Source organism: Bombina bombina, chromosome 1 (assembly GCF_027579735.1).
Source record: "Bombina bombina isolate aBomBom1 chromosome 1, aBomBom1.pri, whole genome shotgun sequence".
Classification (NCBI taxonomy): domain Eukaryota; kingdom Metazoa; phylum Chordata; class Amphibia; order Anura; family Bombinatoridae; genus Bombina; species Bombina bombina.
The window spans coordinates 1109675216-1109700351 of NC_069499.1; the positions used below are offsets into that span (position 1 = coordinate 1109675216).

Here is a 25136-nt window from a genome sequence, read left to right on the forward strand (position 1 = left end):
TCATCCAGAGTAGATAACACCTCCTTAAGCAGTGCGCGGAGATGTTCTAATTTAAATTTAAATGTCACAACATCAGGTTCAGCTTGTTGAGAAATTTTTCCTGAATCTGAAATTTCCCCATCTGACAAAACCTCCCTCATGGCCCCTTCAGATTGGTGTGAGGGTATGACAGAACAATTATCATCAGCGCCCTCCTGCTCTTCAGTGTTTAAAACAGAGCAATTGCGCTTTCTCTGACAAGTAGGCATTTTGGATAAAAAATTTGCTATGGAGTTATCCATTACAGCCGTTAATTGTTGCATGGTAATAAGCATTGGCGCACTAGATGTACTAGGGGCCTCCTGTGTGGGCAAAACTGGTGTAGACACAGTAGGAGATTATGTAGTATCATGTTTACTCCCCTCATCTGAGGAATCATCTTGGGCAATTTCATTATCTGTGGCAGTACTGTCCTTACTTTGTTTGGACGCTATGGCACAATTATCACATAAATTTAAATGGGGAGACACATTGGCTTTCATACATATAGAACATAGCTTATCCGAAGGCACAGACATGTTAAACAGGCTTAAACTTGTCAATAAAGCACAAAAACCGTTTTAAAACAAAACAGTTACTGTCTCTTTAAATTTTAAACAGAAAACACTTTATTACTGAATATGTGAAAAAGTATGAAGGAATTGTTCAAAAATTACCAAAATTTCACCACAGTGTCTTAAAGCATTAAGAGTATTGCACACCAAATTTCAGAGCTTTAACCCTTAAAATAACGGAACCGGAGCCGTTTACAAATATAACCCCTATACAGTCCCAGCTATAGCCTTTGCCGAGACCCAACCAAGCTCAGAGGGGAATACGATACCAATTGACGCCTTCTAGAAGCTTTTCCAGAAAATTTCAGATCCTCACACATGTATCTGCATGCCCTGCTCTCAAAAAACAACTGCACAGTAATGGCGCGAAAATGAGGCTCAGTCTACAACTAGGAAGGCCCCCTGACTGGAAAAGGTGTCTAACAGTGCCTGCCGTTTAATAAACGTTCCCCAAGTTTATAAATGCGAATTGTCAGCATAAATGAATAAAATGCCCAAATAAAGCAATCGATTTAGCCCATAAAAATGTCTACCAGTTTTTTAGCCCATATTAAGCCCTTTATTCTGTTTGACTAAGAAAATGGCTTACCGGTCCCCATGAGGGGAAATGACAGCCTTCCAGCATTACATGGTCTTGTTAGAAATATGGCTAGTCATACCTTAAGCAGAAAAGTCTGCTAACTGTTTCCCCCAACTGAAGTTACTTCATCTCAACAGTCCTATGTGGAAACAGCAATCGATTTTAGTTACTGTCTGCTAAAATCATCTTCCTCTCACAAACAGAAATCTTCATCCTTTTCTGTTTCAGAGTAAATAGTACATACCAGCACTATTTTAAAATAACAAACACTTGATAGAAGAATACAAACTACATTTAAACACCAAAAAACTCTTAACCATCTCCGTGGAGATGTTGCCTGTGCAACGGCAAAGATAATGACTGGGGGTGGGCGGAGCCTAGGAGGGACTATATGGCCAGCTTTGCTGGGACTCTTTGCCATTTCCTGTTGGGGAAGAGATATTCCCACAAGTAAGGATGACGCCGTGGACCGGACACACCAATGTTGGAGAAATATAAACTGTATACCCATAAAGTGTACAACACACACCGTCAGGAAACTACTCCCACCATGACAGGGGGGAGAGAAATAATAAAAGGATTTTAAAAAAAAAAAAAAAAACATTGAGGCTAAGGAACTTCCCTCATACCTCATGTCTGTTTAGTCCTATAACCAAAGTATGAGATCAACAAGGACAGCACTACCTCCCCTGCCCTCTTTTAGGGACTATACATTGGGGGTTGTTAGAGGTGCTATGCATAAATTTATCCTATCTCTGTCTACCTCCTAGACAAGAAAGAACTACTAGGAGGGAAGGGGAAGTAGGAATAGTTAGAGCTCTGGTTGGAGGTGTCTGCCACCTCCTTGTGTCCAAGTGATGTATTCCCATATGCAAGAATGGGTTTTGTGGACTCCCTACCTTAGAAACAGTACTTTATGACCATGGCTACCCTTGTTGTCTGTAGACTAAAGACCAGATAGCGTCCTCCATATAATGCAAATGCTGGGTGGAGTCTGGCTATTAAAAAAATTGCAGTAAAAAGAAGATTCGTTTTAGAGACATTAAGACTTGGCCAATGTTATTCTAAATGAACAGTAGTTTTGTAATACTGTGTTTACCGTCCCAACATGTGCAAGTCTTAGCTAAAACAAATCTAATGGCCAAAGTTTTAATGACCATCCTTATTTCTTTTTCCGTCACTTTATTAAGATACAAACAGAAAATACAGGAAATCTGTACACACAAAAAAAAAAAAAAAAAAAAAATTCATAACAAAATGGCTTATTCAGGCAAGTATTTTAGTGGGACCTCCCTTGGCACTAAGCACATCTTGAACTCTTTTTGGGAGTCTGCCCTGAAGTAATCTTCTGGTATATTAAAACAAGCTTCTTTCAGTACTTCCCAGAGATAAGATTAAGTTCTTATTTCTTTCTCTGTCCAGGTGAGCCAATAATGCCTCAATATTCAGGTCTGGACTCTGGGGGCCAGTCCATGAAGGTTGACTGTTTTTCTCTCCAAATACAATTTCACTGCATTAGTATTTGTGCTTGGGAATATTATGCTGAAAAACACCATTCCCAATCAGGTGCTTTTCAGAAGGAATGGCATGAATTAAAATGTGTACTTTTCAGCATTTATGATCACATCAATTCTGACAATCGTCACCACTGACTGAAATAAAGCCCCAAACCATTAGACCATCCATGTTTTAAAGGCAGCAAGAACTAATTTTTCCTTCTCTCTACAACTCTTCTTCTCACATTGTCCACGATTGTACCCAACAATTTCAAACTTTGATTTGTCACTCCATAATTCTCTTTTCCACTGATCTTCATTCCAATCTTTGTGAGCTTTAGCATATCTTACCATTTACACCCTGCTCTCCTTTCTAAAAAAAGATAAATTTGTTTCTTCTTACACGATGAGTCCACGGATCATTTTCATTACTTATGGGATATTCACTTCCTGGTCAGCAGGAGAGGCAAAGAGCACCACAGCAGAGCAGCTAAATAGCTCCTCCCTCTCCAGTCATTCGACCGAAGGTTAGAAAGAGAAAGGCAAAGACAAGGTGCAGAGGTGACAGAATTTTACAATAAAAAACATCCTGTCTAAAAATGACAGGGCAGGCCGTGGACTCATCTTGTTTAACAAATTTATCAGGTAATCAAATTATTTTCTTCTTAAAGACACGAGTCCACGGATCATCTTCATTACTTATGGGATCCAATACCCAAGCTAGAGTACACGGATGATTCGGGAGGGACAAGACAGGATACCTAAATGGAAGGCACCACTGCATGAAGAATCTCTCCCAAAAGCCGCCCTCAGCCAAGGCAAAAGTATCAAATTCGTAAAATTTTGTAAAAGTGTGAAGAGAAGACCAAGTTGCAGCCTTGCAAATCTTCCACAGAAGCTTCATTTTTGAATGCCCATGAGGAAGCAACAGCCCTAGTGGAATGAGCCGTAATCCCCTCAGGAGGCTGCTATCCAGCCGTTTCGTAAGCCAAACGTATAATACTCTTCTGCCAAAAAGAAAAACCGCTGTAGTAGTTTGTTCCCTATGTTTGCCTGAAAATACCACAAAGCTAAAGAATGGCAAAAGTCTTTAGTCGCCTGTAAATAAAACTTTAAAGCACAAACTACATACAAATTGTGTAAGAGCCTCTCCTTCATAGAAGGATTAGGACACAAGGTACAACAATTTCCTGATTGTTTCGATCAGAAACAACCTTGGGACCTTATCCGCATGAAAAATAAGGTAAGGGGGCTCACATTGTAATGCTGAAAGCTCAGACACTACGAGCAGAAGAAAAATTGCTACCAAAAATAAAACCTTCCAAGTTAACAACTTGATATCTAAGGAATGCATAGGTTCAAACGGTACCCCTTGAAGAACCTTGAGAACTAAATTAAGACTCCATGGAGGAGTAACTTGTCTAAACACAGACCTAATTCTGGTTAAGGCCTGACAAAAAGACTGAACACCAGGGACATCAGCTAGACGCTTGTGTAACAGGATAGATAATGCTGAAATTTGACCCTTTAAAGAACTTGTAGATAATCCACTCTCCAATCCTTCCTGGAGAAGAGATAAAATCCTAGGAATCCCAACTACTCCAGTAGCCGCCCTTTGATTCACACCAATAAAAGGAATTTATGCCAAATCTTGTGATAAATTTTTCTAGTGACAGGCTTATGAGCCTGAATCAAAGTGTCTATGACCGAGTCAGAAAAACCTCGCTTGGCTAGAATCAACTGTTCAATCTCCAAGCAGTCAGCTTCAGAGACTCTAGATTTAGATGGAAGAGTCCCTGAATCAGAAGGTCCTTTTGAAGCGGAAGGCTTTAAGGGAGGTAGAGACGACATCTCCACCAGATCTGCATACCAGATCCTGCGAGGTCAGGCCGGTGCTATGAGAATCACTGAAGCCCTTTCCCGTTTGATCCGGGCAATCACTTGCGGAAGGAGAGCAAATTGAGTAAACAGATATGCTAGATTGAAGGACCAAGGGGCCGCCAGAGCATCTATCAGCTCCGCCTGAGGATCTCTGGATCTCGACCTGTACCTGGGAAGTTTGGCATTCTGCTGGATGCCATGAGATCCAACTCCGGCTGACCCAATTTGAGGATCAGACTGGAAAACACGTCCGGATGAAGTTCCCACTCCCCCGGATGAAAGGTCTGTCTGCTCAAAAAATCCGCCTCCCAGTTGCCCCCCCCCCCCCCGGGATGTGGATTGCCGACAGAAAAGAATGGGCCTCCGCCCACTGAATTACTTTGGAAACCTGTCAACGCCAAGGAATTCCTTGTTCCTCCCCGATTGATGTAGGCCACTGACGTTATGTTGTCCATCTAGAACCTGATAAACTGAACCAAAGCTAGTTGAGGCCAGGTCAGGAGAGCATTTTAGATCGCTCAGTTCCAGAATGTTTATGGGCAAAAGAGACAGACCATATCCCCTGAGCCCTTAGGGAGCCCCAAACTGCTACCCACCCCTGAAGGCTGGCATCTGTTGTCACAAGGATAGTCTGCGAAAACATATTCCCTGGGAGAGATGATCTGGAGACAACCACCAAAGGAGAGACTCCCTTGTCTCCTGTGCCAATAGACGTCAAGGGGACAAGTCCAAATAATCTCCATTCCATTGTTTGAGCATGCCCTGTTTGCTCGCTTTCATCTCAGAGCTCTGCAGTTGGACGATGTCCATTGCCACTACCATCAGGCCTATTAACTCCATGCACTGGGCAACAGAAGGACAAGAAGATTGCAGAGCTCGACAAGTATCGATGATCTTTAATTTCCTGACTTCTATCAGAAAAATCTTTATAGACAGTCTGATGGTCCCTAGAAAGGTCACTCATGTATGATGAACTAAAGAGCTCTTTTCTAGATTCACCTTCCACCCGTGTGATCTTAGGAAAGCCACTACCAAGTCTGTAAGATTTTGCTAGGTGAAAGGATGGCCCCTGAACTAGGATATCATCCAGATACGGCACCACCGCAATGCCTCTTGAACGAAGCACCGCAAGAAGAGACCCCAGAACATTTGTGAAGATTCTGGGAGTCGTGGCAAGACCAAAAGGAAGAGCCACAAACTGGAAATGCTGGTCTAGAAAGGCAAACCTTAAGAACCTGTGATGATCCCTGTGAATGGGAACATGCAGGTACGCGTCCTTTAAATCTACTGTTTTCATAAACTGACCCTCCTGGATCAAGGGAAGGATGGAACAAATAGTTTCCATCTTGAAGGACGGTACTCTAAGAAACTTTAGACTCTTGAGGTCTAGAATTGGTCTGAAGGTTCCTTCTTTCTTAGGGCCACAAACAGATTGGAATAGAATCCCATACCTTGATATTGAGGTGGAACGGGAACGATCACTCCCAGAGCTAAGAGGTCTTCTACACAATGTAAGAACGCCTCTGACTGGTCTGCAGATAACCTTGAAATTAGAAACCTGCCCCATGGAGGACAAATTTTGAACTCCAGCTGGTATCCCTGAGACACTATTTCTATAGCCCAGGGATCCTGAACATCCCAAACCCAGACTTGAGCGAAAAAAAAGTCTGCCCCCTACCAGATCCATTTGTCCCGGATTGGGGGCAAAACCTTCATGCTTTCTTGGAGTCATTGGACGCCTTCTTGGATTGCTTACCCTTATTCCAAGATTGGGCGGGCCTCCAATTAGATTTAGCTTGTTCCTGCTTAGTTGAGGGAGAAGAGGAAGAGAATCCCTTGAAGTTGCGAAAGGAACGAAAATTACTTTGTCTTCCTTTTTGCCTAATCTTTTTGTCCTGAGGCAGAAGGTGATCCTTACCTCCCGTAATGTCAGAAATAATCTCTTTCAGCTCAGAACCAAACAGGGTCTTCCCCTTCTAAGGGACAGCTTTGACATAGATGAAACGTCCACAGACCAAGGTTTCAGCCATAAGGCCCTGCAAGCCAAGATAGAGAAGCTTTAAATTTTGGCCCCCAACTTAACTTGAAGGGTGGCATCCGAGATAAAGGCATTAGCAACCTTAAGAGCCTTTATGTCCTGGATCTCGTCCAAGGGAGTTTCTCGCCTGAGGGCATCAGCCAGAGCATCAAACCAGTAGGCTACCGCACTCGTGACTGTGGTTATACAGACCGTCTGTTGCCACTGCATACCTTGGTGAAAATAAATTTTCTTGAGTAGACCCTCTAATTTTTTGTCCGTCTGATCTTTAAAAGCACAGCTATCCTCTATAGGGATAGTTCTCTTAACCAAGGTTGAAACAGCTCCTACCTTAGGAACAGTTTGCCAAACCTCTTTAACTGAGTCAGCTATAGGAAACATCTTGAAAATAGGAGAATGAGAGAAAGGAATACCAGGTCTCTCCCATTCTCTATTAATTTCAGAGGCCTTCTTAGGAACAGGAAAAACATCTGTAAAGGAAGGTACCTCAAAATATCTGTCTAATTTGCTAGACTTTGGGGGTACAACCACCACTGTGGAGTCACTATCATCTAGGGTAATTAAAACCTCTGTAAGTAAGACTAAGATGTTCCAGTTTAAACATGACAGATACCACTTCCGAGTCAGTCAAAGGTAACAACTCCTCCGAATCGGAGATTTCTCCTTCAGATGCCAGAGCAGGAAACTCTTCCTAAGATCTGTGAGAAGAAACTTCTGAGATAGCTACCACAGCATCAGAAACCTCGCTAACTGCAGAAATTGACTCTTGCGATGGCCCTGCAACATTGGAAAGGCAGACAGAGCATCAGAGATAGTAGTAGACATAAGAGAAGCTATGTCCTGTAGTGAAATTCCAGAAGGAACCACACTAGACGTGCAGGGCACTGCTGGTGAGGGCGATAATTTTTGGGACACTTTGGGAGAAAGTTGCTGTAGAAACGGACCTTCAGAGGACTTGGACAACAACATCCGTCTGAGAGGAGATTGGCGCAGCAAAAATTTTATCCATAAAATTCAGTCCTTTCAATACATGTAGGACAGAAAGGGATTGGTGGTTCCACATTTGCATCAAGACATAAAGCACATGTAACAGCTTGCACCTCATCTTGGTCCATTTTTTAACATAAAATATTGAGCAGAAAAAAATACTGGGAATAAAATAAATCAAAAACCTTTACGGTCTCCTTAAATTTAAACAGTTTTTCTGTCTCTTGACAAACTGCTAATTTTGCTGTAGTTACAAAACGGTTAGAAAATGTAAGCAATAATTAAACCTCTGCACCACAGCAACCTGCTGAGGTACTCCTAAGTTAACCAATGCTACCGGATCCCTTGTAGAAACGATCCGTTACTGTAACATGCCAGAAAAAACGAACTAGGACCGCATCTGTGCTAAAAGCGCATGAAAAGTGTTCTACACGCTGCTCTAGTCCAGATAAACCGCAGTACAGCACATCTGAAGACCGGCAACTGCTTGGAAATAGTGCTACAAGCAGAGGCTCCAAAAAACAGGAAGTCCCGCCCCTTGTGGGCATGCTGCAAGTCTCTGCTTCCCTCAGGGAAAAAAAAGTGAAACCACCGGAGCCCTCCATTTTAGTGAAAATAAGCTTAGCAACATAACTCCAGCCCCAGTGCCTGCACCAAATCACTGCACAAGTAAGACTTCCCTTCTGAAAATCTGAAACTGTCCCCACATAAGTAAGGTTTACCATTAACACCTTATGTACCGTAGTGCTAATGAAACCAACAGACTCCTTAGATTCCAGAAAAAAAAGGCAGCACTTACCTTAAACACTGCCTGGCAGTAGGGCAGCCCCCAAGCTTGAGAGGTCCTCTCCCTCACATTGGCCTGAGAGATGAGCAATGCTGAGTTAGTATGGATCTCAGGCTGAAGGATATGGGGCAGCTGAAAATGGGAGGCGCAGTGAGAATTATGTCCCACCAGTTCTCATAGCTCTAAAGCCACCAGAGCTCTACTGTAGAGACTGATATGGACTAGGCTACACCCCAGAACAAAGTAGCACGCTCTGGCACTACTCATAAAATAAAAAAAACTCTTGATTGAAGAATACTAACACCTCACTTTACCAGCTCCTATCACTAATGTAGGCAAAGAGAATGACTGGGGTGGGAGGGAAGAGAGGAGCTATTTAGCAGCTCTGCTGTGGTGCTCTTTGCCTCTCCTGCTGACCAGGAAGTGAATATCCCCATAAGTAATGAAGATGATCCGTGGACTCATCGTGTCAAAGAAGAAAGTAGTTTCTTTGCTGCTTCCCTTCCCATAAAGGCCATTCCAGATCAGGCTTCTTTGGACTGTCGCAGGGTCAAACTTGGCATACCGATAAAGCTGCCAGATGCTGACCGAGGCCCTTGCTGGACTTGTTTTCTTGGCCTTCCAATCCTTTTGGACTTGACCTCTGATTCTTCAAATTTCTTTAAAACCGCTTGAATACCACATCTTGAGTATTCAGTTTGTTTGCAGATTTCCCTTTGAGAGTGGCCTTGCTGATGCAAAAGTATGATTCTATGTCTGTCAAACTCTGATCTTTGGCATTTTGAATGGAATGATGCGATTAATTAAATTGGTACCTTGCTAATAAGACCAACTTTCAAACTCATACCATATGTGTATGTAATTACTTGTTGTAATAGACTTTTTACAGCAGTCATTTTGACATGAAATACGACAAATACATGTGTTAAATAATTTTATATGGTCATACCATTGCTATAAGTAAACATAATTAATGTCATTGCTAAAACAAATCTAATGGTGGCCTAAGACTTTTGTGCAGTAATTATGAACACACAAATTTCCCTCAGATTAGCAAGTTAAGGAGATAATTAATAGTTTGTGTATGTTCTAATCAGCTCACCTGATATTCTGCATAATTCTTTAATCCAATGCCAAGGAAAGGTTTAAATGCCTCCATGTACTTTAGAAATTCTGCTCCCAGGACTAAGGAGGGGGAAAAAAAAAATACAGATTGCTCGCTTCCATGATTCTTTGTGTAATGGTTTGTTACATTTCTTATGCATACATCCTGCTGGGTTCTCTATTTGTAACAAATCTATCAGACAGCTTTATCTAGTTAATCGCCCCAAAACATCAATTCTATAACACCGAAAACCCATCTCACCTTCCACTAGTGTGCTGACAGCCATTAGTGCATCCTCCTGCACACCGCCAGAGCCCGCAGTACTCTGGAACATGCGAAGCAGTGAAGCCATCACTACATCAGATATCTGCAAGGCATCCTGATGCTGAACCTTACGCAACACATTCTAAGAAAAATTTAGAACATAATCAGACATGGAAAATATTCTGGGGTGAAGATGAAAATCCCAACATAGGGGTTACAAACTACAAAATACCACCATTGCTGTACTTTAACAGCTTAATAGGAAAACACATGGTAATACACCCCTAAACATTGTTCTATAAATAGCCGCAACTTTACCAGGATAGAGATGTCTTCAGAGATTCATAATCAACACAGTTCTGATTCTGCGTGGTGCATGAACATGTCATCCTCAGACAACTATCTAGTATTTATGTTGCTGGGAGCTCCATACTAGCAAAGCTTAAAGGGACAGCAAAAATTTCATTCATGATTTCGATAGAACATACAATTTTAAACAACTTTTCAAATACGCTTCATTCTCTTGTTATCCTTTGCTGAAGGAAAAGCAATGCACTAATGGCAGTTAGCTGAACACATCTAATTAGCCAATCACAAGAGAAATTTGTGCAGGCACCAATCACCAGCTAGCTCACACTAGTGTAGGATTTGTGCGTATTTATTTTCAACAAGGGATACCAAGATTACAAAGCACATTTGAAAATAGAAGGGATTAAGTCAATTGGAAAGTAGTTTAAAAATGTATGTTTTATCTGAATCATGGAAGAAAACTTCTGGGATAGAGAATATCTGTCTGAAGAAATGTGGTACCCATAAAAGTATATTCTGCTTACATGCAGACATTTTACTTGTATAGTGACTTATATTTGTTTACACACGAAAATTACCTGCAGAGTAGCACAGAGGAGAGACTGCAGATCATTAAACTGGATCCTGTCTGATGTGCTCTGTATGTGGGACTGTAAAGATGAGGATGATTAGAGATTGTGCTCCTGGCTAAGAGTAGTTGCATCTCACGCAGCAGATGTTTAAACTCCTACCTCCATCTGAAGCACTTGCTGCAGTCGCTCCATGATAACTAGTGTGGTTTTCTGTACAGCCGGGTAACAATCCTTAGCGCTGTTCTTAACTATTTCCATCAAGGCTTCATATGCAGCACTCCGTAAATTATTTTGGTGTCCATCAGGTCTGAGTAGAGAAAAGCAGGATACTTATTAAAGTACATAAAAAGCAACACCAAATCATTAAGTCAAGAGGATTGTCACCAGAAGCTGTGGAGGTTTTTTTTAGCAGTGGGCTGCTGTAGCAGCTAAAACAGACGATCAATTGAAACAAATAAAGGAGCTTTCTACATGAAGTATCTTATACTTCATGAATGAAAGTCCACTTTGTTTCAATAGTCAATCCTAGTGTTTGTTAAAGTGAGAGTAAATCCTAGCGTTTAACAATGCTTCATTTTTTTTTATTTTTTTTTTTTAACAAAAACATTTTAGACTATCCCTTTATTACCCATTCTTTTGTTATATTAATACACCTTTTTACCACTGATTACTTAGTATTTAAGCCTCTGCAGACTGACCCTTTGTTATTTTGACACTTACATTTTAGCCAATCAGTACTGGCTCAAATAATTCTGTGGGAGCACAATGTTATGTATGACAAACTAGCACTAACTGAAAAACACAAAATGCACTGAGATACTAGGCAGCCTTAGAAATTAGTTTGTGCTTACCTTTGTTTTTTTGGAATATTTATAAAAGCTAAACCAAGCAAAAATTGTTAAACTGGAAAGGTTAATCAAAGGTTTAAAGAAACAGTCAAGTAAAAAAAAAAAAAGGATATGAAAATCAATTATTTTTAGAATTTTCTTTGTATCTATTTGAAGAGCAGAAATGTAAGCTTAGGAGCTTAATTCAGTACCTAGGTAGCACTTGCCAATTGGTGGCTAAAGGGAGTTGCCTTATTTTATTCCCACTGATCCTATACCTATATTTCAACATTTGAAAAAGCCGATGTTGCCTACACTGAAAGTTTTGATTCTTAAAAGGACACTAAACCCAAATTTTTTCTTTAATGATTCGGATAGAGCAGCAATTTTAAGCAACTTTCTAATTTACTCCTATTCATTTTTCTTCGGTCTCATGCTTTACATTACAGCTTTTTAAATAAAGATAGCAAAAGAGCCGACCCATTTTTGTTTGAGAACCTGGGTTATGCTTGCTTATTGGTTTGCTAACTGAATCCACCCATACGCATCACTATTCATGGTGCTGAACCTAAAATGGGACGGCTACTAAGCTTTAAATTCCTACTTTTTAAATAAAGATAGCAAGAGAGCAAATACAAATTGAAAGGAGTAAATTAGAAAGTTGCATGCTCTATCCGAATCATTAAAGAAAATAAAAATAAAAATTTGGTTTAGGGCACCTTTAAGTATAGGCTATAGAAAAGTTAAGTTAATACAGCCAGCAGAAGATATTTCACTCCCAGTGTGAGGTAGGTGAGAGTAATTGAAAATAAATGCATTACTTATGGGTTTTGGTATACAGAGATGTGTGTAAACAGAAAGTGTAAATAATGAGATCTAATTTCCCAGCAAGCTCAACCCATTTTAATGGAATGTGGTTTAAAAGAGCATCTAATATTTCATATAGTATAATAAACTATATACATTTCCTTCCTAAGATATGCAGAGTCCACAACATCATTCAATTACTAGTGTGAATATTACTCCTGGCCAGCCGGAGGCGGCAAAAAGCACCACAGCAAAGCTGTTAAGTATCACTCCCCTACCCATAATCCCCAGTCACTCTTTCCCTCCGTCTATGGAGGAGGTGAAGTTTGGTGTCTGAAGAAATGAATTCCTTTTTCGGGTACTTTTCCCTGCATGCAAGGATTTGGGTTTAGCCGAGTCCACGTCAATCTCTTCAATAGAGTAGTGGTGGCTTTTAAGCAGTTAGAAAGTTGTGAGGTAGTCCTTGCTTTGTTAACCAACACAATGCTGCCCATGGTACAGAAAGTCAGAATTTGTTACTTTGTTCTTTTTCTATAGGTCTCTGCGAGTATGTCCTTTCACGCCTTGTGAGCGGTCTTCCTGCCAGACTGCAGGTAAGTGCTTTTGTCTCCTAGGTCTTGGAGACGTGCACTTCAGAAGGTCATATGCAGTAGATGGGGACATTTTTAAAATCCTTTATACAGGATTTTCTCCTGGCAGTGGGTAAAGCACATTATGTATGTTGAGACTAAGGGCTAATCTTCCCTTTATTGGAATATTTTTCATCTTTGGGCTAATTTTGTTGAAATATTTGATTAGTAAGTGTGTGGCTTATGTTTTATACAGGGATTTATGTATAAACGTAAAATTTGGCAGTTGGTTCTTTGCTTGCTTAGCTAGAACATGTTAACTGACAAAATGAGTTTGAAACCAGCTGCAGCTACTTGCATCTTATGTTGTAGGCAGAGAGAAACGCACACCTTTTACTTCCTGCGTAGTTTCCTCTCTGCCGGTCATGTGACTCTTGGATATTCACGTCATTGAATTTCAGTCTCTTCAGTGTTGATCTACTTTACGATCGTTTAAGAATTTTTTAATACCACAATTTAGCTGCCGGAAGTCTCAGTGACAGTATATTTAAAAAAAAAAAAAAATAGAAAATCTACAATTTGGGGAATTTTTTTATTTAGTATTATGGACATGAACCAAGACTGGCAAATGCTGGTTATATCTAGAAGCAAATTGTTTTGCCTATGCAATTCTGTGCTGCATGCTTAGCTAAAACACTTCAATTTAAAGATAAATTGTTGCCCTCTGAGCACAATGTCTGAGGAGAAAGCTGTGGCATTGCCTGAACAGCATTATGCAAACAACCCAAGCCTTTATGGCATCACATTCAGTACCCTGCAGTTCATCTCAGCCTCTGGAGTTTATTTGCCTGCAGATTTTGCTGCACATGTATCTTATGCAGTTTCTGCAGCATTATCTGCTTTTCCTATGCTGGGAAAACGCAAGGGGGAAATAATACATTCAGATAGTAAGGTTTCTGTTCCACCTACTACATAGGTTGCCCTCCCTCATAAGTCTGAGGATATGCCGGTAGCCTCTGAGAGGGAAATCTCAGATTCAGACAGTATGCCTTTATCTGATACTGAAGTAAACTTCAGATTTAAGCTTGAACACCTTTGTATACTGTTAGAGGTGGTATTGGCTACGTTGGATGACCCCTAAGAAGTCTAGTAAACTTATTATGATGTTCCTTCCCCTGTGGAAGTTTTTCCTGTCCCAGACCGTGTGACGGAAATTATTTCACAAGAATGGGAGAAGTCAGGGATTTCTTTCTCCCCGTCTCCCATATTTAAACAGATGCTTCCTGTTGCTGACTCCATTAAAGATTCTTGGCGCACAGTGCCTAAAGTAGAAGTGGCTATTTCTATTCTGGCTAAGAACTACAATCCCTTGATAGCTGCTCTTAAGGATCCCATGGACAAAAAGCTGGAAGCTTATTTGAAGATGTATGCTCATCAAGGTCTTCAATGGTAACGTGCAGTTTGTATTGCCACAGTAGCAAGTGTGGCATCTTAATGGTGCAACACCTTATCTGAATCAATTTTAGTAGAGACTCTGATGGAGGAAGATACAAGATAGGATTAAGGCTCTCAAACTAGCCAAACTATCCTGTGTTTCTGATGCCAACATGCAAGCTATTAGATGGAGCCAAAATGTCTGGCTTTACTGTCCTAGCCTGTAGGGCATTGTGGCTAAAATCTTGGTCAGCTGATGTTACCTCTAAGTCCAAGCTTCTGGCGCTTCCTAACAAGGGGAAGACCTTGTTCAGACCTGGTCTGGCAGAAATAATTTGATATTACAGGTAAAAAAGGGAATTTTCTACCGCAAGACAAGAAGAACAGACTCAAAGGACAAAAGTCGTCTTCCTCTTCCAAGCAGGAGCAGTCCAAGTCTCCTTGGAAGCCAAATCAGTCTTGGAATAAGGGGGAAGCAATCAAAGAAAGCCTCAGCTGAGTCTAAGTCACCATGAAGGGTCAGCCCCCGGTCCGGATCAAGTGGGGTGCAGACTTTCCCCGTTTTGTCAAGCGTGGAGACTAGATGTCCCAGAGCCTTGTCCCATTTTAGACCTAAAGTGCCTCTACAAGTTTCTCAGGGTACCGACCTTCATAATTGAAACCATTCGTTCAATTCATCCTTTGGTCTAAGAGGATCAGTTCATGATGACTATAGACCTGAAGGACGTGAATCTTCATGTTCCCATCCACAGGAATCATAACAAATTCCTGAAATTCACCTTTCTAGACAAACACTTTGTCTGGCTCTTCCGTTCGGCCTTGCCACAGCTCCCAGAGTTTTCTCAAAGGTTCTGGGGGGCTGTCTTGGCAGTGATCAGGTCTCTGGTAATTGCAGTGGCGCCATACCTGGGCGACATTGGTTCAGGCGCCATCTTTTCAACAAAAACTCAGAGATCATGTCTTTTCTACATTCCCACAGTTGGAAAGTGAATCTGAAAAGTTCCCTTGTTCCAGCTACAAGGGTGGTTTTCTTCTTAGGGACCATAATAGATTCCCTATCTATGAAAATTTTTCTGACGGAGGTCAGAAAATCCAAAATTCTTTCATCTTACCTCTCTACAGTCTACTGTTTGCCCATCAGTGGCTCAATGTCTGTGCATGATTAATTGCAGAAGTCTGAGACAGAACCGAGCAAAAAAGGATGACGTCTAATGTCGCTACCATCAGCCCGTTACCTCCATGTACTGATCCACTGATGGCCGAGGAGTAAACTGAAGGACTAGACCCCAATAGAAATCTTTGAGGGTAGCCCTTGAAATAGGGACCAGCAAAATGTTTCCTAGCTAATTGAAAGGATGGCGCCTGGACCAGGATGTTCAGAAAAGGTGCCACTGCAATGCCTCACCACCAACAGCAACCCCAGAAACTGAGAAAATTCTGGGATTTGTGGTAAGACCGAAGGGGAGAGCCCCGCATTGAAAAAGTTGGTCTAGAAAACAAACCCTAGTAACTTGTGATGAACCCTGTGAAAGGGAACATGCAGGTATGTGTCCTTTAAATCCACTGTTCACATAAAATTGACCCACTAGGATCAAAGGGAGAATTTTTTATATAGACCCTTGAGATCTAAAATTAACCTGAAGGTTCCCTCTTTGTTTGGGAACCCCAACCAGATTGGAATAAATCTTAGACCCTGTTCTTAAATCTTAAGAGGAACCATCATTCCCAGGTAGAAGAGGAGACCTACCCAGATTAAGACTATGTTCTCGGATCCAGATCTTAACCATAAAGTTCTGCGAGCCAATATGGTAAGCCAGAAAATTTAGTTCCCCACTTAATATATAGCAATATCAAACCTAGGATGCTATTTCGAGCAACCCCACTACTTGGCCATGGGATCCTGAAAAGGAAACAACTATCCTCTATGGAAATAGATCTCCTGGTTAGCTTGGAACTTGTCCCGTCCACAGGGTGTATGCCAAGATTCCATGAGAAGCCCGCTAAGGGACCTTCTTCAATATAGGAATGATTTCCGTTCTCTCGCACTCCTTAGCATGAATAAAACCTAAAGTTAACGACCATGATGTCGCTTCAGAGTAGCTAAAAAACCTCCTTAAGTAATGCCGAAGGTGAACTAGCTTAAACCTGAAGATACTAAAGTATCAGCAGGAGAAATACCGTCAGAAACTGAGATTTTACCTTCAGAAGCCACCGAAGTATCCCCTCCCTCAGGCATCTGGAAAGGGGACCTCAGATAGCAACAACTGACAGAAACCATGCTCGCTGAATGTTTAATTTTCCTCTTGCGCTTTCTCCGCAGCATGGGAAAACCTGACAACGCACCCGAGACCGCTAGCATAAATGGGAAGCGATGTCTTGCAAGATAACTCCAGGAGGAGTCTGAGGAATCGCAGGGCACTGGTAGAATGGACGCTAAGTTTAGGACACTTGAGAAGGCGGCATAACATATTGAACATTGTTTCGTATGCGGCAGAAAGCATTCTGACAATGTTGGCCCTGAGGAAATTTTTATCTCTGAACTATAAACTTCACTCATACATGATAGAAAAGTTTATATCAATCCGTATAGACATGAAAGCCTAACATGCATGTAACATCCTTATTCAAATGTGGACTCATAAAATTGAATTTCAAAACAAGAGTTACTGTCTCTTTAAATAAAAAAACATTTGAAATACTAATTAATATGGTGTAGGGTTTCTTGGACCATCCTAATTCACAAATCGCCAATTAAAATTGTGTGGTACTGTGTCTTTAAACTACACTCTTTTTACCAAGAATGCTTCCCTATCAGGCAGAAAACTTCAACGACACTGCCTAACTTTGCAGAGGACTCTGCCCGTCACCGGATAGAGGACTAACACTAGTAGGCATCCTACTTCAAATACTCTTTAGTATGGCAAGTGAAGTCTCTCAGACGTGTATTATAACGCAGCAGAGGAGACCACCATCGCTCTCCGATTCACCGGTCTTGACAAAGAGCGCGCAAACAATGCCGCGCAGCTTAGCTCCGCCCATCGTGGACAGAAATCTCCCGGGCAGCCAAAATGTCAAGATGGAGCCGCCGGGAAGAAAAAAAAAAAAAAAAAAAAATCACAATATGGCGATAAAAACAAACCTCCCCGTCGACTAGTAGTTTAATAAAAGAAAGCCAACAGGAGTAGAAATTGCACTGCAAAACACCTTAACATACGTATCATGTTTAGACAGGCTAACTTCCAGACGGCTGCAAAGTAAAAGCCGTTGCGAGTTGCAAGTATGGCTATGTGAAACACCGTAATATGTTTAGACAGGCTAACCTTCCAAACGGCTGCAATCTAAAATAAGCTGTTAAAGATGTTACACATAGCCATATTTGCAACTCACAACAGCGTATCATGTTTAAACAGGCCAAACATAAAAATAGAGCCACTTCTCCACGTCCTGCAATCATTGCCCAATAACATATCCTCAGGGATAATGTCATATAGTGTCCATGAAAATATATAAAGGGCCAATCTTTCTGTGTACAACCCCAGAAAATTAAAAATGAGCACTTACCTCAGAAATCTGCCCAGCAGTAAGGCAACTCACACGGCTTGCGAGGTCCTCCCCCTCGCATTGGCCTGTGGAAACAAAAAGTACTGAGTATTTTCTACCTCAGACTTTCAGAAACAGGGCAGAATAAATGTATGGGAGGCACAGTGAGAATTATGTCCCACAAGTTCCCATTGCTCTAAAGCCACCAAAGCTCTACTGAAGAGACTGATATGGACTACGGCTACACCCCAGGACAAAGCAGCACAATCTTGCACTACTTTAAAAATAATAAACTCTTGATTGAAGAATTTATACCAACACCTCACTTTACCACTTCCCATCACTAACTTAGTTAAAGAGAATGACTTTGGTGCTCTTTGCCACCTCCTGCTGACCAAGAGGTAAATATCCCATTAGTAATTAAGATGATCCGTGGACTCATCGTGTCTTAAAGAAAACAAATTCCATTCATAACCTATGGAAAACCAATGCCCAAGTCGTTGAGTCCACAAATTTTTTTAGCAAGGGAATAGTAGGGAAGACAGTCCTAAATACTAGGCACCAACATTAGAGGCATCTTTTGGGAGAAAGGTTCTTGTCGCCTTCTGACCCTTGCATTTAACAGAAAACAAAAATCAAGTTTTATCTTCATGCTACCAAGGAATTTTGTCAAAGCTCTTTCCATGTTGGTAACTTAATATCAATAGAAAGCAAAGGCTGAAACTGAGTCGGTTGAAGATTAAGGCTCCATGGGGGGGGCAAAAGATTTGAAAACAGGTCTTATTCATGCAATAGCTTTTACAAACAACTGAAAATCTGGCAAATGAGTCAACCTCTTTTGCAAAAATTAAGAAAACTAACCAACATGCCCTTCTTAAAAGAATCCTGTAGTAACTGAAGGATACGTGGAGTACTCCCTGAACTCTAAGAGAAGCCACATAGCAACCTCTCCTGTCATACTCACATCTTTTAGAACTTCCAAGCGGGAAGGGCATGCCTTGGAGAATGTGGGTTCCTGAGATAGCCACCAAGAGTCTCCCGATCCAGAGATATTACCAGAGACAGGTCTAAATGATTTCCATTCCCTGAGCATACATAACTGTAGCAGTCACAGCTGAAAACAAGCTAAAGGGAATAGCCCCCAAAGCCACAACCATAAGTCCTACCACCTCCATGCATTGAGCCACCAAATGCCGAGGAGTGGTTTGAAGTCTTCGCCCTGCGTTGATCTTTGAGATAACTATGCATGCTGATAGAATTCATGATTATCCTTAAAGAATTTTACTTATGTTGGGAGTGAACTTTTTTCCAGGTTTAATTTCCAGCCACGTGTCCAAAGATACCAGAGTAACTTCCCTGTGAGATAGCTAAATGTAGAGATGGCGCCTGAACCAAGATGTCATCCAAGTATGGAGCAACCACAATGGCCTGTAGTCCGACTACAGACAGCAGACCCCCCCCACCCCCAATACTTTGGTAAAAATCCTGGGAGCAGTAGGTAGGCTGAATGGGAGAGCTATGCTTGTCCAGAAAGGCAAGACAAAGGTAGTGGTAATCTTGCTGAATTGGAATATGAAGGTACGTGTACTTCAGATCTATTGTAGCCATGAATTGACCTTCCTGAACTAGAGGAAGAATAGACCTGAGGGTAGCCTCTTTATAAATTAAAACAAATTTGTTGAGGCACTTCAGGTCTAAGATGAGACAATGTTCACTCCTCTGGAATGATAAGAGTTTGAATATGGGATAACTCCCATAGATACCAGATAGTCTGCACAGTGTAGAAAGCCTGTTCTTTTTTCCAACTTACCCGGAGATCCTTGATGGAAGGAATCTGCCCCCAGGAGGGTGAGAACGGAGACCTATTTTGTACCCCTGAGATAAGATGTTCCCAGAACCCAAGTGTCCAATATAGACTAAGCCCATTTTTTCTGAAACAGATAACATGCCCCTTACTTGACCTGATCCCAGGTCAGGGGCCGACCCTTAATGCTGACTTGTTTATCTGGGGTCAATTTCATGGGCTGTTTGTTCTTGTTCCACAAAGGGTGTGGCTTTCAGGCACTCCTGGACATTTCAGACCTAGAACATGACAGTGCTTCAGCAACTGACAAAAAGGAGCAAAAAAGTCCCATAGGAGGCAAAGTTTGTAAAAACTGAATTGTGGGTGTGGTGAGGGGTGTATTTATAGGCATTGAGGTTTGGGAAACTTTGCCCCTCCTGGTAGGATTGTATATCCCATACATCACTAGCTCATGGACTCTTGCCAATTACACGAAAGAAAAACAGAATTTATGTTTACCTGATAAATTACTTTCTCCAACGGTGTGTCCGGTCCACGGCGTCATCCTTACTTGTGGGATATTCTCTTCCCCAACAGGAAATGGCAAAGAGCCCAGCAAAGCTGGTCACATGATCCCTCCTAGGCTCCGCCTACCCCAGTCATTCGACCGACATTAAGGAGGAATATTTGCATAGGAGAAACCATATGGTACCGTGGTGACTGTAGTTAAAGAAAATAAATTATCAGACCTGATTAAAAAAACCAGGGCGGGCCGTGGACCGGACACACCGTTGGAGAAAGTAATTTATCAGGTAAACATAAATTCTGTTTTCTCCAACATAGGTGTGTCCGGTCCACGGCGTCATCCTTACTTGTGGGAACCAATACCAAAGCTTTAGGACACGGATGAAGGGAGGGAGCAAATCAGGTCACCTAAATGGAAGGCACCACGGCTTGCAAAACCTGTCTCCCAAAAATAGCCTCAGAAGAAGCAAAAGTATCAAACTTGTAAAATTTGGTAAAAGTGTGCAGTGAAGACCAAGTCGCTGCCCTACATATCTGATCAACAGAAGCCTCGTTCTTGAAGGCCCATGTGGAAGCCACAGCCCTAGTGGAATGAGCTGTGATTCTTTCGGGAGGCTGCCGTCCGGCAGTCTCGTAAGCCAATCTGATGATGCTTTTAATCCAAAAAGAGAGAGAGGTAGAAGTTGCTTTTTGACCTCTCCTTTTACCGGAATAAACAACAAACAAGGAAGATGTTTGTCTAAAATCCTTTGTAGCATCTAAATAGAATTTTAGAGCGCGAACAACATCCAAATTGTGCAACAAACGTTCCTTCTTTGAAACTGGTTTCGGACACAGAGAAGGTACGATAATCTCCTGGTTAATGTTTTTGTTAGAAACAACTTTTGGAAGAAAACCAGGTTTAGTACGTAAAACCACCTTATCTGCATGGAACACCAGATAAGGAGGAGAACACTGCAGAGCAGATAATTCTGAAACTCTTCTAGCAGAAGAAATTGCAACTAAAAACAAAACTTTCCAAGATAATAACTTAATATCAACGGAATGCAAGGGTTCAAACGGAACCCCCTGAAGAACTGAAAGAACTAAATTGAGACTCCAAGGAGGAGTCAAAGGTTTGTAAACAGGCTTAATTCTAACCAGAGCCTGAACAAAGGCTTGAACATCTGGCACAGCGGCCAGCTTTTTGTGAAGTAACACAGACAAGGCAGAAATCTGTCCCTTCAGGGAACTTGCAGATAATCCTTTTTCCAATCCTTCTTGAAGGAAGGATAGAATCCTAGGAATCTTAACCTTGTCCCAAGGGAATCCTTTAGATTCACACCAACAGATATATTTTTTCCAAATTTTGTGGTAAATCTTTCTAGTTACAGGCTTTCTGGCCTGAACAAGAGTATCGATAACAGAATCTGAGAATCCTCGCTTCGATAAGATCAAGCGTTCAATCTCCAAGCAGTCAGCTGGAGTGAAACCAGATTCGGATGTTCGAACGGACCCTGAACAAGAAGGTCTCGTCTCAAAGGTAGCTTCCAAGGAGGAGCCGATGACATATTCACCAGATCTGCGTACCAAGTCCTGCGTGGCCACGCAGGAGCTATCAAGATCACCGACGCCCTCTCCTGATTAATCCTGGCTACCAGCCTGGGGATGAGAGGAAACGGCGGGAACACATAAGCTAGTTTGAAGGTCCAAGGTGCTACTAGTGCATCCACTAGAGCCGCCTTGGGATCCCTGGATCTGGACCCGTAGCAAGGAACTTTGAAGTTCTGACGAGAGGCCATCAGATCCATGTCTGGAATGCCCCACAGCTGAGTGACTTGGGCAAAGATTTCCGGATGGAGTTCCCACTCCCCCGGATGCAATGTCTGACTCAGAAAATCCGCTTCCCAATTTTCCACTCCTGGGATGTGGATAGCAGACAGGTGGCAGGAGTGAGACTCCGCCCATAGAATGATTTTGGTCACTTCTTCCATCGCCAGGGAACTCCTTGTTCCCCCCTGATGGTTGATGTACGCAACAGTTGTCATGTTGTCTGATTGAAACCGTATGAACTTGGCCCTCGCTAGCTGAGGCCAAGCCTTGAGAGCATTGAATATCGCTCTCAGTTCCAGAATATTTATCGGTAGAAGAGATTCATCCCGAGACCAAAGACCCTGAGCTTTCAGGGATCCCCAGACCGCGCCCCAGCCCATCAGACTGGCGTCGGTCGTGACAATGACCCACTCTGGTCTGCGGAATGTCATCCCTCGTGACAGGTTGTCCAGGGACAGCCACCAACGGAGTGAGTCTCTGGTCCTCTGATTTACTTGTATCTTCGGAGACAAGTCTGTATAGTCCCCATTCCACTGACTGAGCATGCACAGTTGTAATGGTCTTAGATGAATGCGTGCAAAAGGAACTATGTCCATTGCCGCTACCATCAACCCGATCACTTCCATGCACTGAGCTATGGAAGGAAGAGGAACGGAATGAAGTATCCGACAAGAGTCTAGAAGTTTTGTTTTTCTGGCCTCTGTCAGAAAAATCCTCATTTCTAAGGAGTCTATTATTGTTCCCAAGAAGGGAACCCTTGTTGACGGAGATAGAGAACTCTTTTCCACGTTCACTTTCCATCCGTGAGATCTGAGAAAGGCCAGGACAATGTCCGTGTGAGCCTTTGCTTGAGGAAGGGACGACGCTTGAATCAGAATGTCGTCCAAGTAAGGTACTACAGCAATGCCCCTTGGTCTTAGCACAGCTAGAAGGGACCCTAGTACCTTTGTGAAAATCCTTGGAGCAGTGGCTAATCCGAAAGGAAGCGCCACGAACTGGTAATGTTTGTCCAGGAATGCGAACCTCAGGAACCGATGATGTTCCTTGTGGATAGGAATATGTAGATACGCATCCTTTAAATCCACCGTGGTCATGAATTGACCTTCCTGGATGGAAGGAAGAATAGTTCGAATGGTTTCCATCTTGAACGATGGAACCTTGAGAAACTTGTTTAAGATCTTGAGATCTAAGATTGGTCTGAACGTTCCCTCTTTTTTGGGAACTATAAACAGATTGGAGTAGAACCCCATCCCTTGTTCTCTTAATGGAACGGGATGAATCACTCCCATTTTTAACAGGTCTTCTACACAATGTAAGAATGCCTGTCTTTTTATGTGGTCTGAAGACAACTGAGACCTGTGGAACCTCCCCCTTGGGGGAAGTCCCTTGAATTCCAGAAGATAACCTTGGGAGACTATTTCTAGCGCCCAAGGATCCAGAACATCTCTTGCCCAAGCCTGAGCGAAGAGAGAGAGTCTGCCCCCCACCAGATCCGGTCCCGGATCGGGGGCCAACATTTCATGCTGTCTTGGTAGCAGTGGCAGGTTTCTTGGCCTGCTTTCCCTTGTTCCAGCCTTGCATTGGTCTCCAAGCTGGCTTGAGAAGTATTACCCTCTTGCTTAGAGGACGTAGCACTTTGGGCTGGTCCGTTTCTACGAAAGGGACGAAAATTAGGTTTATTTTTTGCCTTGAAAGGCCGATCCTGAGGAAGGGCGTGGCCCTTACCCCCAGTGATATCCGAGATAATCTCTTTCAAGTCAGGGCCAAACAGCGTTTTCCCCTTGAAAGGAATGTTAAGTAACTTGTTCTTGGAAGACGCATCAGCCGACCAAGATTACAACCAAAGCGCTCTGCGCGCCACAATAGCAAACCCAGAATTCTTAGCCGCTAACCTAGCCAATTGCAAAGTGGCGTCTAGGGTGAATCCATAATCTCCTCATAAGGAGGAGAATCACTGTCGACCGCCTTTATCAGCTCATCGAACCAGAAACATGCGGCTGTAGCGACAGGGACAATGCATGAAATTGGTTGTAGAAGGTAACCCTGCTGAACAAACATCTTTTTAAGCAAACCTTCTAATTTTTTATCCATAGGATCTTTGAAAGCACAACTATCCTCTATGGGTATAGTGGTGCGTTTGTTTAAAGTGGAAACCGCTCCCTCGACCTTGGGGACTGTCTGCCATAAGTCCTTTCTGGGGTCGACCATAGGAAACAATTTTTTAAATATGGGGGGAGGGACGAAAGGAATACCGGGCCTTTCCCATTCTTTATTAACAATGTCCGCCACCCGCTTGGGTATAGGAAAAGCTTCTGGGAGCCCCGGCACCTCTAGGAACTTGTCCATTTTACATAGTTTCTCTGGGATGACCAACTTGTCACAATCATCCAGAGTGGATAATACCTCCTTAAGCAGAATGCGGAGATGTTCCAACTTAAATTTAAATGCAATCACATCAGGTTCAGCTTGTTGAGAAATGTTCCCTGAATCAGTAATTTCTCCCTCAGACAAAACCTCCCTGGCCCCATCAGACTGAGTTAGGGGCCCTTCAGAAATATTATCAGCGTCGTCATGCTCTTCAGTATCTAAAACAGAGCAGTCGCGCTTACGCTGATAAGTGTTCATTTTGGCTAAAATGTTTTTGACAGAATTATCCATTACAGCCGTTAATTGTTGCATAGTAAGGAGTATTGGCGCGCTAGATGTACTAGGGGCCTCCTGAGTGGGCAAGACTCGTGTAGACGAAGGAGGGAATGATGCAGTACCATGCTTACTCCCCTCACTTGAGGAATCATCTTGGGCATCATTGTCATTGTCACATAAATCACATTTATTTAAATGAATAGGAATTCTGGCTTCCCCACATTCAGAACACAGTCTATCTGGTAGTTCAGACATGTTAAACAGGCATAAACTTGATAACAAGTACAAAAAACGTTTTAAAATAAAACCGTTACTGTCACTTTAAATTTTAAACTGAACACACTTTATTACTGCAAATGCGAAAAAACATGAAGGAATTGTTCAAAATTCACCAAATTTTCACCACAGTGTCTTAAAGCCTTAAAAGTATTGCACACCAAATTTGGAAGCTTTAACCCTTAAAATAACGGAACCGGAGCCGTTTTGAACTTTAACCCCTTACAGTCCCTGGTATCTGCTTTGCTGAGACCCAACCAAGCCCCAAGGGGAATACGATACCAAATGACGCCTTCAGAAAGTCTTTT

At 42.2% G+C, this 25136-nt stretch overlaps 1 protein-coding gene across 1 annotated transcript in view; it reads right to left on the reverse strand.

Moving 5' to 3' along the window:
- Nucleotides 1–25136, reverse strand: part of KPNB1 (karyopherin subunit beta 1) — a 102803-nt gene that overhangs the window by 40646 nt on the left and 37021 nt on the right. Inside the window, exons 13-16 of the mRNA XM_053697667.1 lie at nucleotides 10772–10919; nucleotides 10619–10690; nucleotides 9729–9873; nucleotides 9465–9547 (exon numbers count right to left, since the gene is read on the reverse strand). Coding sequence (XP_053553642.1) covers nucleotides 9465–9547; nucleotides 9729–9873; nucleotides 10619–10690; nucleotides 10772–10919 — 448 coding nt within the window. The remainder of the gene's footprint in view (nucleotides 1–9464; nucleotides 9548–9728; nucleotides 9874–10618; nucleotides 10691–10771; nucleotides 10920–25136) is intronic.